Below are 10,885 nucleotides of genomic sequence, written 5' to 3' on the forward strand. Positions count from 1 at the left end.
CCACATCTTTACTAACATCATTCTACTTTAGTTTTTGCCTTTTGGAGTCTGCATTAGCTGACACAGAGCTCTAATTTCCTCTAAAGTGGCTTTTCCATCATCTTGACACACATGCATGCCCTCGTTTAGTTTTTGTCATCTGCAGCACATACCTATCTCTTGCAGCTGCTGTCTCCAGGTGTCTGCCTCAGGGGAATCAGGATTGTCAGCAATTAGCTTTCTCAGCGTGCTCTTCAGCTCCTCTACCTTCCCAGAGTGCTCAGCCAGCTCTGAGAGCAGGGCCTGAAGAAAGAAAGGGAAGGAGACCATGACAGGACTTGAAGCACCAACTTAAAAACTCTATCTATGAATCTACTAATCTATTCAACGAGACACGCACACAATAAATTAGAGAAAGCAAACATGACAGTCGTGATGTTTGAATTTAGCACAGAGCTAAGTATTTTGTTCTGTTGCAGTTTTCAAAACTAAAAATGGATATGACATTGTTGGCACTGTTTTAAGAAAGGACAAAGGTTAATATATACATCAGGTGTCCTTTAGTAGGAAAAGGGTCATAGAACATGCACAGCAGATGGACCCACTCGCTTACCTTGTTCTCCTGGGCCTGGGCGCGCACCACCTCAGGTTTGGAGGGGGAGGCGGTCTGTCCCTGTTTCAGGCTGTGCTCTCTGTCTGTCAACCAACTTTTAAGCTCGTCAGCGCCCTGCCTGGCCTGCTGCCTCAGCTCCAGAGAGGCCTGCTGGCGACCAAGACGCTCCTTCAAGTCCCTGCCCAGCGTCTCATACCGACCGTTCACATCAGATACGGCTACCTGGAGCTCTGTCAGGTCTGAGGGCACCATGAGACACAGGAGAAAACTGCTTAGCATAGAGCAAAATAAAGCAAAGACTAGTAGCGGAGCAGATACGGAAAATGAAAACAAGTAAATCTTAAAAGAAAAGATTTACTAGCTTTAATTTGCTAGCATAGACGGGCAAAATAAAGCTAATAAGCTGATAAGAACTACTAGGCAGCCTTGATGAAGGGAGGTCTGTAGATCCTGATGTTACAATGATGATATGTTTTTTTCAATTGAACATATTTGCAACTGACAGATGTTTTGCATGAACAGACAGCTGACAGACACAGGACAGCACAGCACAGTGGAAACACTGAAACAGAGAACAGTGCAGTTGTCTCTCAAAGTGACTGTTATGGGGAAAACACAAACACCTATACAGACGAAACACAGTTCAATTGGTATTAGAATTTATCCTTAGAGGTAATTAATAGAAAGAGAGAGAGGAAGAGAGAGCTATAGAGAGAGAGAGAGAGAGAGCTCACCTTTACAGGTGTGAATGCCATTGACACTGCTGGGACCTGTTGAGCCATTGATTTGAGGAGCACCTGGGAGAAAGACACACACCTGACTGAGACAGTGGAACTACAACACACTCATGCAAGCGTGGTCACAAACAAAACAAGACCAGCGGTGTACCCCCACGTTAAAAAATGTGGACACGTTTAAATTTTCTGACACAAGCTCTCAACAGCAGCAGGAAGTCCTGCCAGCTCACACCTCAGAGCACACGAAGCTGAGCGGGAGAGCCGAGGACGTCGCACAAAAGCCGTGGAAACAGACGAGAGTGGTGAGAAAAGACATGGAGGATACCCATAGTCTTTACATCAAACACAAATTTAATGGAAGTATCAAAAAGTAACATGAATAGCTACGTACATTTGTGTAAATGCTTCACTTATGCTCTCCATCTAATCTGTGATCTGTTTTCTAATTCAATCCTTACAACCAAGAAATTCTTCAAAACTTCCACAAAATTTGACTTCTAACTTGTGTGTATAAGAATGAATAATCAGAGAGTGGTTCTATAGTTACAAAGTTGGAGAAATTCATATATATATGATAACTTTTGAGGTCTAAATTTGTGATTTTGTTGTATTTGCGAGCACGGTGTTCTCAGGTCTGCCCCCTTTCTAGCACCTGGGTGCACCAATGTCAAAATATGCAGGTAACAAGGCTGTTTTGGATGTTAGAAGCACATCCTATTTCATTTTTCATTGTCTAACCCGTCACACTTTAGCTGGAACAAAAACGAAACATCATAACCATAGAGCCAAATAATTTATGCCCTCGTCTTTGCTCCCCGCTGTTCATGATTTGTTTTTCAGTTCTGAGCTCTCAGGTCACATTTTACAAACCCCTTGGTGCTTGTTTTCCCGCCTGCATCATCTGAAACCTAAATCACTGGCAAAAATGCTCTCATGAGGAACACAAGTCATTTCTCTCCTGAGGGAGACCACTGAGATGTTTGGCAGCAGCTCCTCCTTACCAGCTTTGGTCTGAGGAGCGGTGATGTCGATAATGAGGGACTCCAGCTCTGAGCCAGTCTTGTTCAGATCCTGAACCCTTGATCCCTGTGACTCCCAGTCATTCACCAAGTCCTGAAAGCATAATATACTTTAATTTACTGAGTCGCTGAGCTTTAAGAGCACGATAGATTCACTGGATTCAAACATTTGAATTTGCACATGCATAATTTGTTTACACTTGTTTACACACACACACCTTGAGTTGCTGGACTCTTCTCTGCAGGCCTTCTGTGTTGAGGTTGGCCTCTTTGGACGGCAGCTGGTCCTGTGCCGTCTGAAGCCACCGGAGGAGGGAGCCAGAGAGGCCGCGGAACTGGAGCAGCTGCTGCTCACAGGCCTGGATGGCAGCAAACCTGTGAGAGGAAAAACGAGGGCGGCGGAGGAGGAAGGTGATATGAAGAAAGTAAGAAGAGAAGATGTGGAGGAGTTGCACAAAGAGGAAGAAGAGGTGATGACAGGACAGCAGAGGAAATTCAGCTTTAATCACATATTTATGTTTTCAATGTAAATTAAAACAATCATGTGATTTCTCTTAAGCTATTTTTAAGATAAGATAAGATCAACTTTATTCATCCCGAAGGAAATTATTTAATTCTCAAAAAAATACACAAAGCACCATTGACAGGGATTATTTGTGTCCACATTAGCCTTGACCCTCTCTTTATTTGTGATCAGTTCCGCTCTATGACTGGAAAAGTGGTGACTGCCTGTAGACAAAACAGCTCTGAGAAGTCTGGCATGGACCAGTATCATTATCGTACTGCTATTTTCTCCCCCTGGGGATTCGAGGCTGGGAGTCATCCGAGGAGGCTGTTTATAGGACGGACAATGAGCCGTGTCACTCTGCTTATATTAGCACCCAGGACTGCACATCAGCTCACACAGAATCTGTACACGTGTACGACACACACACGCAAACACACAAACAGTACTTGGCAACCAACTGCTGTGAAACATCATGTAACACAGTTAGTAATCCCCTTCATCATGTACAGTATGTTCTACCACCAACAACCTACTAGCATCCATATTTTAGATTATAGATAAATTATTTACTAATCACATTCTTTATCTCTTAATAGAGGATCAGTAAATATTCCAATACAACACAGTCTATATTGGTTGTTTTTATATGGCTGGCTCACCAAACTCAACATACAATAGTATTTATAAATTGCCAGGCCCCTTCTGACAGGCTTCGAGTGTGGCCGCTCACTGATAGGACATTAAACAGGGCAGGCATAGCATCTGGTGCTCCATGAAGGCTACAATTTTAGAAAACAAATTTAGAAAATGCCAGGGGCATTATATGTTCTGCAGAGCCACCAACAATATTTTTTATAAATAAGCCTATCAAATCTAATCAAATCAAATTCTTAAGTTTGACTCTTTCTGTTTCTAAAGAGTCTCTGATTTGCTCTCGGTCAAACTGGAATTAACCAAAGTCACATCCAAACATCGAACAGCTGAAGGACAAATAGATTCCTAACAGCTTTGTATCTGGTGCCCTCTTGTGTAACTTACGGGAACTGCTCAATTTTCTAAAGATGAAAAAGATTCAGGATGTTCAAATCTGTAGTTTTTAGGATAATCATTCCTATTCTCCCGTTTTTATATTCAACCTTAATAAGAAGAAACATTTCCTGCTGAAGTAACCATGTAAAATCAAGTAAAAAAATCTATTTTACTATCAACCAGAAAGTTTTGCATATTTAACACCGATTGACATCAATGAAAAAAGGCACTTCTCACATGTTCTCTATTCACATTTTTACCTTTCATTGACATTGGCCTCCAGTTGGGTGAACTCATCAGACACTCCTTTGACATTATCCAATAAGCTCTGAGTGTTACTGAAAGCTTTCGATTGGCTGAGCTCGGAGCCGAGGTTGCAGAAGGATTTCAGCTGGCCAGCTTCCTGCTCCAGCTCGGATCTGACCTCCTGAGAAAAGACACACAGGACAAAAGTGCTGACCGAACTAATCCTCTGATGCCCGTTGAGACATTTAGTCTTAAAACCTCAAAACTATAGAACTGAAATGAGTCCATACTGCAGATGACCTATTTATAGAAATTTAACCCTTCGGCTGACCTCAATGGTCTGCCTGTAGTCATCCACACTGCGGTCTGGCTGACCCGCCGGGCTCAGAGCCTTCCATCGGCTCTGGGTGAAGACCTGGAGGTCGGTCCCCAGCCGCTCGTAGCTCTCCAGCCTTGGCAACAGCCCTTTGAGCTCAGCCTCCCTCTCGGCCTGGCTGGCCTGTGCTGCAGCGTAGCGCTGAGTCAGTTCGTCTAAAGCACCCTGGAGGCCAGAGGCTGTGGAGGCGTCGGAGCTCTGGAGGAGCTTGGAAACAGAGTCCCGCGTTGCTTCCACGCTGCCCTGCCTGGACAGCAGCTCCTGCCGCAGTTTCTGGGGATGGAAGAGGAGAAGTTGTTTGTAAATACTGCTGATGATTGCATCCTACGCTTTTTTTTTTATAGAGTTTCCTCTGGGTTCACTCCTACCTGGTTCTGGGTCAGGGCGTCCTGTACAGCCTGTGCAGTGGGCTCGACTGGTCCAGGATTCAGAACTAGTTTGTCCAGCCAGCTTAGCAGAACCTTCAGGCCCTCCTGGACGCTGACAGACTGGGCCACAGCTGTCTGTAGCTGTTCTGCCCGTTCGGACACAGACGCAGAGAGGGAGCCAAATCTCTTCTCTAAACCATCTGAAAATAAGTATGTGGCAAAATAAAAACATGTCATTTTTCCATTCACACATTTATATCTGCTAAATGCAAACAGTGTAATCTGAATATACAAACTGAGACAAAACACCGTATTCAGGAGCAGTGGTCTGTCCTTCAGACTGAGGGGCAGATTTAGTGGGTTAAGTTACCTGCAGCACAGAGGATGTCAACAGCTTTCAAGGAAGGAGACTCATCTGTGCTGACCAGATCTCTTCCTGCTCTCTTCACCTTCTCCAGCTGCACCGAACGCTCAGCCAGATCGTCCTGCAGCAGCTGTGGGCAGAGGACACACTTATAGTCAAAATGCAATTATTTCTATGGCTCACAAGGCAACCGAGACAAGAATCCCACATAGTTTCCATTTTAGTATTCCATCCTTTTTCCAGACATTCATTTCTGGACTCAATTTAAACTTGGTACTCAACATGATGTAGCGGCTGGGAAAGATGACTGTCGACGGGCCCAGATCATGAACAGGATATTTCCATACCCTGAACATCGTCTGTGCTCTGTCTCTGCCTCCTTCCTCACTATGTGTTATGTTTATGTTGATGTTTGTAATCTTTACTTCACCTGTACTTGTCGTAGTGTGTTCTGCAGGTTCTGGGGATCGGTCTCCCCGCTGGGCTTAGCTATGCTTTGGTTCTGTTCCTGAGTGCTGAGCCAGGAGTGGAGGGAGACGACCTCATCCTGGTACTGCTGGTACCTCTCCAACAGGCCGGACAAACGGCCGCCCAACTCTGTTGACTGCACACACCAACGAAGAATTTCAATGTATTTGTAAATTCAAGATAATGTGTAAGAATTTCTAGAATGCATTCAACTATCTCTCACCTTGGTGTGTAGTGTTGTGTATCTGTGGTTAGCGTCCTGCAGCTTGTCAGTTACCAGCTGCTTGGTGCTGTCCAGAGCTTGGTCTGAATCACCAACTTGCTCCAAAGCTCCTTGAACAGAGTCCAGAACCTTCTGACCGGAGATGGAGACGAAGCGCAGGTCGGCCTTGTGGCAAATTACATCCTCAGCAAGCTGGAAATACAGACACATTAACAGGTCATTTGGGGACAAATTCATGCATGTATAAATTACATTTTTATAAAAAAACGTGTTAACGGAAACCGTCATCATGACCAGTAGGGAGCTAGTTCACATGTCCAGAACTGCTGGGAAAAATGTGTAAGAGCGGGATATAAAACACTGTAAATGTGACATCAAGGGAGCCTTAAAAAGAAAATGATCTCAAATTGCTTCAGTGGAGTTTCTCAGTGGCTCCCAGAAGAGTGTGTGTGACTGTAAATCAGGGCATAAGGATGGATGGAAACTGCGCGTGGAAACTCAGGCTTCCATGGATAATTAAAGGTCTAAAAGCAAAGCTGAGCAGGATGTGTTTTTATTCAGCTGCTCTCGTCCAGTGAGAGCAGTGAGATATTTCTCAGCAAATTCACTTAACTACAAAGAGCCTAAAACCAGGTTTAGCAAATATAATCCATCTGCAGAGCCCCAGTGCCTCTACGATCAGTCCTGCTTTTGCAGCTCAACCTGCCCTGGTTTGAACCCACAGATATAGACATGCCAGTGTACGCCAAGTACAGACAGAGAAAGTAACAGCCAAAATGCATGTTTTTCTGTCTGGAGCATTTTTTTCTAAACTGGGGAGAGTGCAGGGTTCATGCTGTTCCAGGGGTGTGGTTCCTAGTTTCTTTGAAGAGGGATAAAAGGCTTAAAGTTCCACCCAGATTGTAATGCCTTTGCCTGTAGATGGCGACATCAATATGTTTCTATCTGCCGGTTTAAAGTGCTGCTGATCTTATTTTCCTGTGAGTATCACATGTTGTGATAAAATGTTCTGACATGACTGAACAGCTCCTTCTTGTGGAGCACCTGCAGCATGTTAAATAGGAAAGATGAAGTCATGAGGACTCATGTCTGTGAGTTTGTGATTAAGTTATCACTCAGTGGTAGCATAAAACAATACATAGAAAAATGACCATAATGTTATGAACATGTATATTTTGTGTACCTTTCTATGTTCCTCCAGCCTGCCCTTTAGTCCTTGTGCGTCGGTTTCTCCTTCCCCTAGGGAACGAAGCTCTTGTTCACTTTGTTCCAGCCAGGCACCCAAACCTCCATGTTCTTGGAGGAACTTTGTCAGCTCATCCTTCAGAGCCTCAGACTTCCTCAAACGGTCCTAGAAAAAATAGTTACAGCAGTAGCAGTCAGGTAAGTGTAACATACCAAGTTAAAGAGTGAATATATCAGTGACTTATTCATCCCAACCACAGTAATGGAACAGCTGGCGGCCCAGCCAGTTAAATTTTACTCTCATAAAATCAAAACATTCAAAATGAATGTCAGAGATGGTCACTGGCACCCTGGTAAGTATTTATTTTAAGAACCTGGCAGCTCTGCAGCCTGTCCTGGTGCTGGGCCTGCAGCTGATCCAGGGCAGCCCGGAGACGCTGCTTCTCCTCAGGAGGAACAGTGGAGTCAGGTTGGTCCAGAAGGGAGCGAGTTGACTGTGTGATCTGGAGTAGCTGTGCCTGTTGAGAGTGGAGCTGCTGCAGCTCCGCCTGAGAGAGAGATCAAAGGTTAAACTTTGTAATGCTCTATGATGTTTAACTCAAAATGCAGAACACATAGAGGAGAGATTCTCACCTGCAGCATCTCGGTGTGTGACATCACGGCGCTCTCTGGCTGTAAAGATGTTCCATCAGTAGCATCTCGGGCCGCTCCAACTCCAAGTCCAAGTCCAACTCCGCCTGGTTGGTTAAGGGAGGACAACTGGTTCAGCAGAGTGTCTATCTGGTCTTTGGTCTCCTGAAGCTCCTCCTCAGCCTTTGCCTGCAGGAGAAAATGAGAAAAAAGAATGAGTACGAAAAAAAGCAGCATTAAGCATTTTTTGCACACTTACATCTATAACCACTCATCTTCTTACCCTTTGTGTGTTCTGCTGCACAGTGGTGCTGATGGCTGTGTCCACCTCTGACAGTGACGTGCTTGCTGTGTCTGTAAGGGCACTGTACTGCTCCTTCAATCTCGTTAGCGCCCCCTGCAGGTTCTCCTTCTCCTCCGGGCTCAGACTTTCTCCTCGTTCTGCCAGTAACTCCTCCACAGAGCGGATAGCCTCAGCTATGCCCTCCTGTTTCGTCTGCAGGTCCTTCTGCACTTCCTGGAGAGAGAGAGAGAGAAACAAAGGTAACATGATGACCCAGCAAATAACACCTGAGTTAATATGACAAAATTAGACTATAAACATAATAATAGTGAGATGAATGTGCATGCGCTTATACACATGCAATAGAAATAAATGTTAGAGTGTTGCAAAAAGAGTCTCCATGTGGAAAGAGATGAAAGTTTCATACCTTTAGCTTTCTCTGCTTCTCTTGCAGGACGTTCACGTCCCCTGACTCTGCTCCAGACTTCTGACTGGCCAGGAGGCTGGCAGCTCCAGCCAACCACATGGTCAGGCCTTCTAGTTTCTGAGAGCATTCGGCTTTCTGCTGTTGTACCACCTGAGAGAAATGAACGAGGAGAGCAGGAAGAAAAAGACCCACAAAGGAAGAACATGTGAAAAAAACTGATACTGACATGTGACAAGTGAGCAGTTTACCATGAACAATTTAATAGCGTCATATGACATCAATAGACCATTTCGCATTTTTGATTTAACCACCAGTTATACTTTTTTTAAAAAGAGCACACGAAGCGCACATATGCCCCTAAACAAAACTCTTGTGTAGTGCAAACTTTGCCAAGCTTTGAGCAGATTGTGTCCAGAATTCACACTCACACAGGCAGACACACACACGACACACATATAGTACCTTCCCATCAACATGTTGGTCAAGCAACAACAAACAATACAGAGAGAAATCAAACAAATGTACGTTTATAGGCTGTTTTTTCTCTTTCTCCTCAAGAGACAAGAGGAAAAACAGTTTAGCTTTGTAGCCCGTGAGGCCTTTCTGTTATCAAATCTCTAGCCTTTACCGCCGTGACACAAGCGATTTCCTTCAGTGGCAATCTGGAACAGCAAGGCAAACAGGTTAATAAAACACATGTTATAGAGACATGCAGAGTAGCAAACACGCTTGCATAAAAAGCCTGTGTAGTAGAAGTGAGGGTGATGATACTGTCCATGTCAAGTGGCAAAGCTTTAGCAATAAGAGCAGCAGTGGGTAACTATCAAGGTATTAAATGATGAGAATGGGTTTGAGATGCTGTATAATGGCACTACTAGTTAAACTGTGGTGGATGTTAGCTAGTTCACATCAGGCTTTTCCAGTTTCTGGTCTAGTTTGATTGGATTTTATAGAATGTGAGTCAAAACAGTGCTTAGATTTTGTCTAAGAAAGCATGACAAATAAAGCTGTGAAATACAGTTTATGAAAGCTAAATGTATTAGTAAGAAAAAGCGCAACGTTTCCAACCAATCTGATCCAATCATCTTTTTTCCAAACCTCTCTCTCCCTTGCACTCTGCCTTTCTCTGTCCTTCTCCTCCTCTTTCACTTTCTCCCTGCGCTGCCACTCCTCCTCCCTCTCTCTCTGGGCGGAGAGGGCATCGGCCCAGGCCTGGGCTTGGCCCGACGCTCGGTGGAAGGCCCTCTGGAGCTGCTGGAGCTGCCCCAGAAGCTGCCTGCTCTGCTCAGGAGCCAGGTCCTGAGCCCGCTCTGAGATAAACACCTGAATGTCAAAGGCAACGTTGTTGACCTCATTGGAGCGAGCCATCAGAGAGGACTGGAGCTCCTTAAAGGAAAGAGAAAGAAACCCAGTAAATGAGTGGAGGACGTGTGTAAAGAGATGAACACTGCGTGCACAGTGCCTATTATATTCTATGCAAATCCACAATGTCTCATGATCCTTTAATAGGCACTAAGGAATGTTGCCAATATTCAAAACTCACTATGACTGACTAATTTAAACTTGCCTTGCATTGATTCAGCTGCTGTGTCAGCTGATCACAATTGTCATTTTTCTCCGCCTTCTCCATTTTTTCCATCCCCGCCATTCCTCCATTCATCTGAGCCTCCGTCTCCCTCAGCCAAGAGAGCAGACTCTCCACTTGTCCTCCCAGTGACTTCTGCTGAGCTGTTACTGCCTCCTGAGGGAAACATCAGTGATTAAATAGTAATAGTAATGGTTCCAAGTCACCTAGATAACAAATGAACATTTAATATAAACATTATTTTCTGTTTTTCTACCTTATATGAATCTCTATGGTCTCGTAGACTTTGCAGAATGCCCTCAGAAAGTGCTCTGGCAGCCTCAAACCCTCTAGCCAAGCTCCGCCCGTCTTTTTCCAGGGCCAATAGGAGCTGTGGAGGAACATCTTTAGGTTGAGGCTTCAGCAGCCGCTCAGCAGCCTCCACTTCTTTGTTGACTGCAGGCTCCAGATCACGTAACTCAAGGTCCAGAACCTGAGAGACAGATTAGAAATTGCTGTTTGGTAAGAGACTAATCCTTAAATCCACTTTTTTGTCTCACTGGGGACCAAATGCACAACTGAAACTAAACCAAATAAGTCAACCAAGAAAGTGACACTGATGAGGACTGGCGTGACTTTAATATAACAGCATTTCTTTTTCAGGTAAACATTAATATTCTCTCACCTCAGTCTGTCTGATGATGTCATCCAAGGCGATGAGGCTGCGGCCAACAGACTGCTGCTGCTGCTGTTTGAGGCGGACTTCAACGTGTCTCACCATGGACACCAGAGCTACAATTTGCTGGTCATGTTCCAAGCATTCCTGACGCAAAAAGGATGACTGCAGGAATAGAAACAAAATCCAG

The 10,885-nt window shown here is 44.6% G+C and overlaps 1 protein-coding gene across 1 annotated transcript in view; it reads right to left on the minus strand.

Annotated features, from left to right (window-relative positions):
* macf1a (microtubule actin crosslinking factor 1a) overlaps positions 1–10,885 on the minus strand; it is a 199,157-nt gene that overhangs the window by 63,699 nt on the left and 124,573 nt on the right. Inside the window, exons 37-56 of the mRNA XM_070846005.1 lie at positions 10,705–10,860; positions 10,297–10,512; positions 10,023–10,196; positions 9,554–9,841; positions 8,456–8,605; positions 8,029–8,262; positions 7,749–7,934; positions 7,490–7,663; positions 7,114–7,281; positions 5,931–6,122; positions 5,670–5,843; positions 5,246–5,369; positions 4,876–5,075; positions 4,463–4,780; positions 4,146–4,312; positions 2,567–2,723; positions 2,331–2,442; positions 1,327–1,389; positions 593–831; positions 153–282 (exon numbers count right to left, since the gene is read on the minus strand). Of these exons, the coding sequence (XP_070702106.1) occupies positions 153–282; positions 593–831; positions 1,327–1,389; positions 2,331–2,442; positions 2,567–2,723; positions 4,146–4,312; positions 4,463–4,780; positions 4,876–5,075; positions 5,246–5,369; positions 5,670–5,843; positions 5,931–6,122; positions 7,114–7,281; positions 7,490–7,663; positions 7,749–7,934; positions 8,029–8,262; positions 8,456–8,605; positions 9,554–9,841; positions 10,023–10,196; positions 10,297–10,512; positions 10,705–10,860 (3,622 nt within the window). The remainder of the gene's footprint in view (positions 1–152; positions 283–592; positions 832–1,326; positions 1,390–2,330; positions 2,443–2,566; positions 2,724–4,145; positions 4,313–4,462; positions 4,781–4,875; positions 5,076–5,245; positions 5,370–5,669; positions 5,844–5,930; positions 6,123–7,113; positions 7,282–7,489; positions 7,664–7,748; positions 7,935–8,028; positions 8,263–8,455; positions 8,606–9,553; positions 9,842–10,022; positions 10,197–10,296; positions 10,513–10,704; positions 10,861–10,885) is intronic.

This window comes from Pempheris klunzingeri, chromosome 16 (genome assembly GCF_042242105.1).
Source record: "Pempheris klunzingeri isolate RE-2024b chromosome 16, fPemKlu1.hap1, whole genome shotgun sequence".
NCBI lineage: Eukaryota > Metazoa > Chordata > Actinopteri > Acropomatiformes > Pempheridae > Pempheris > Pempheris klunzingeri.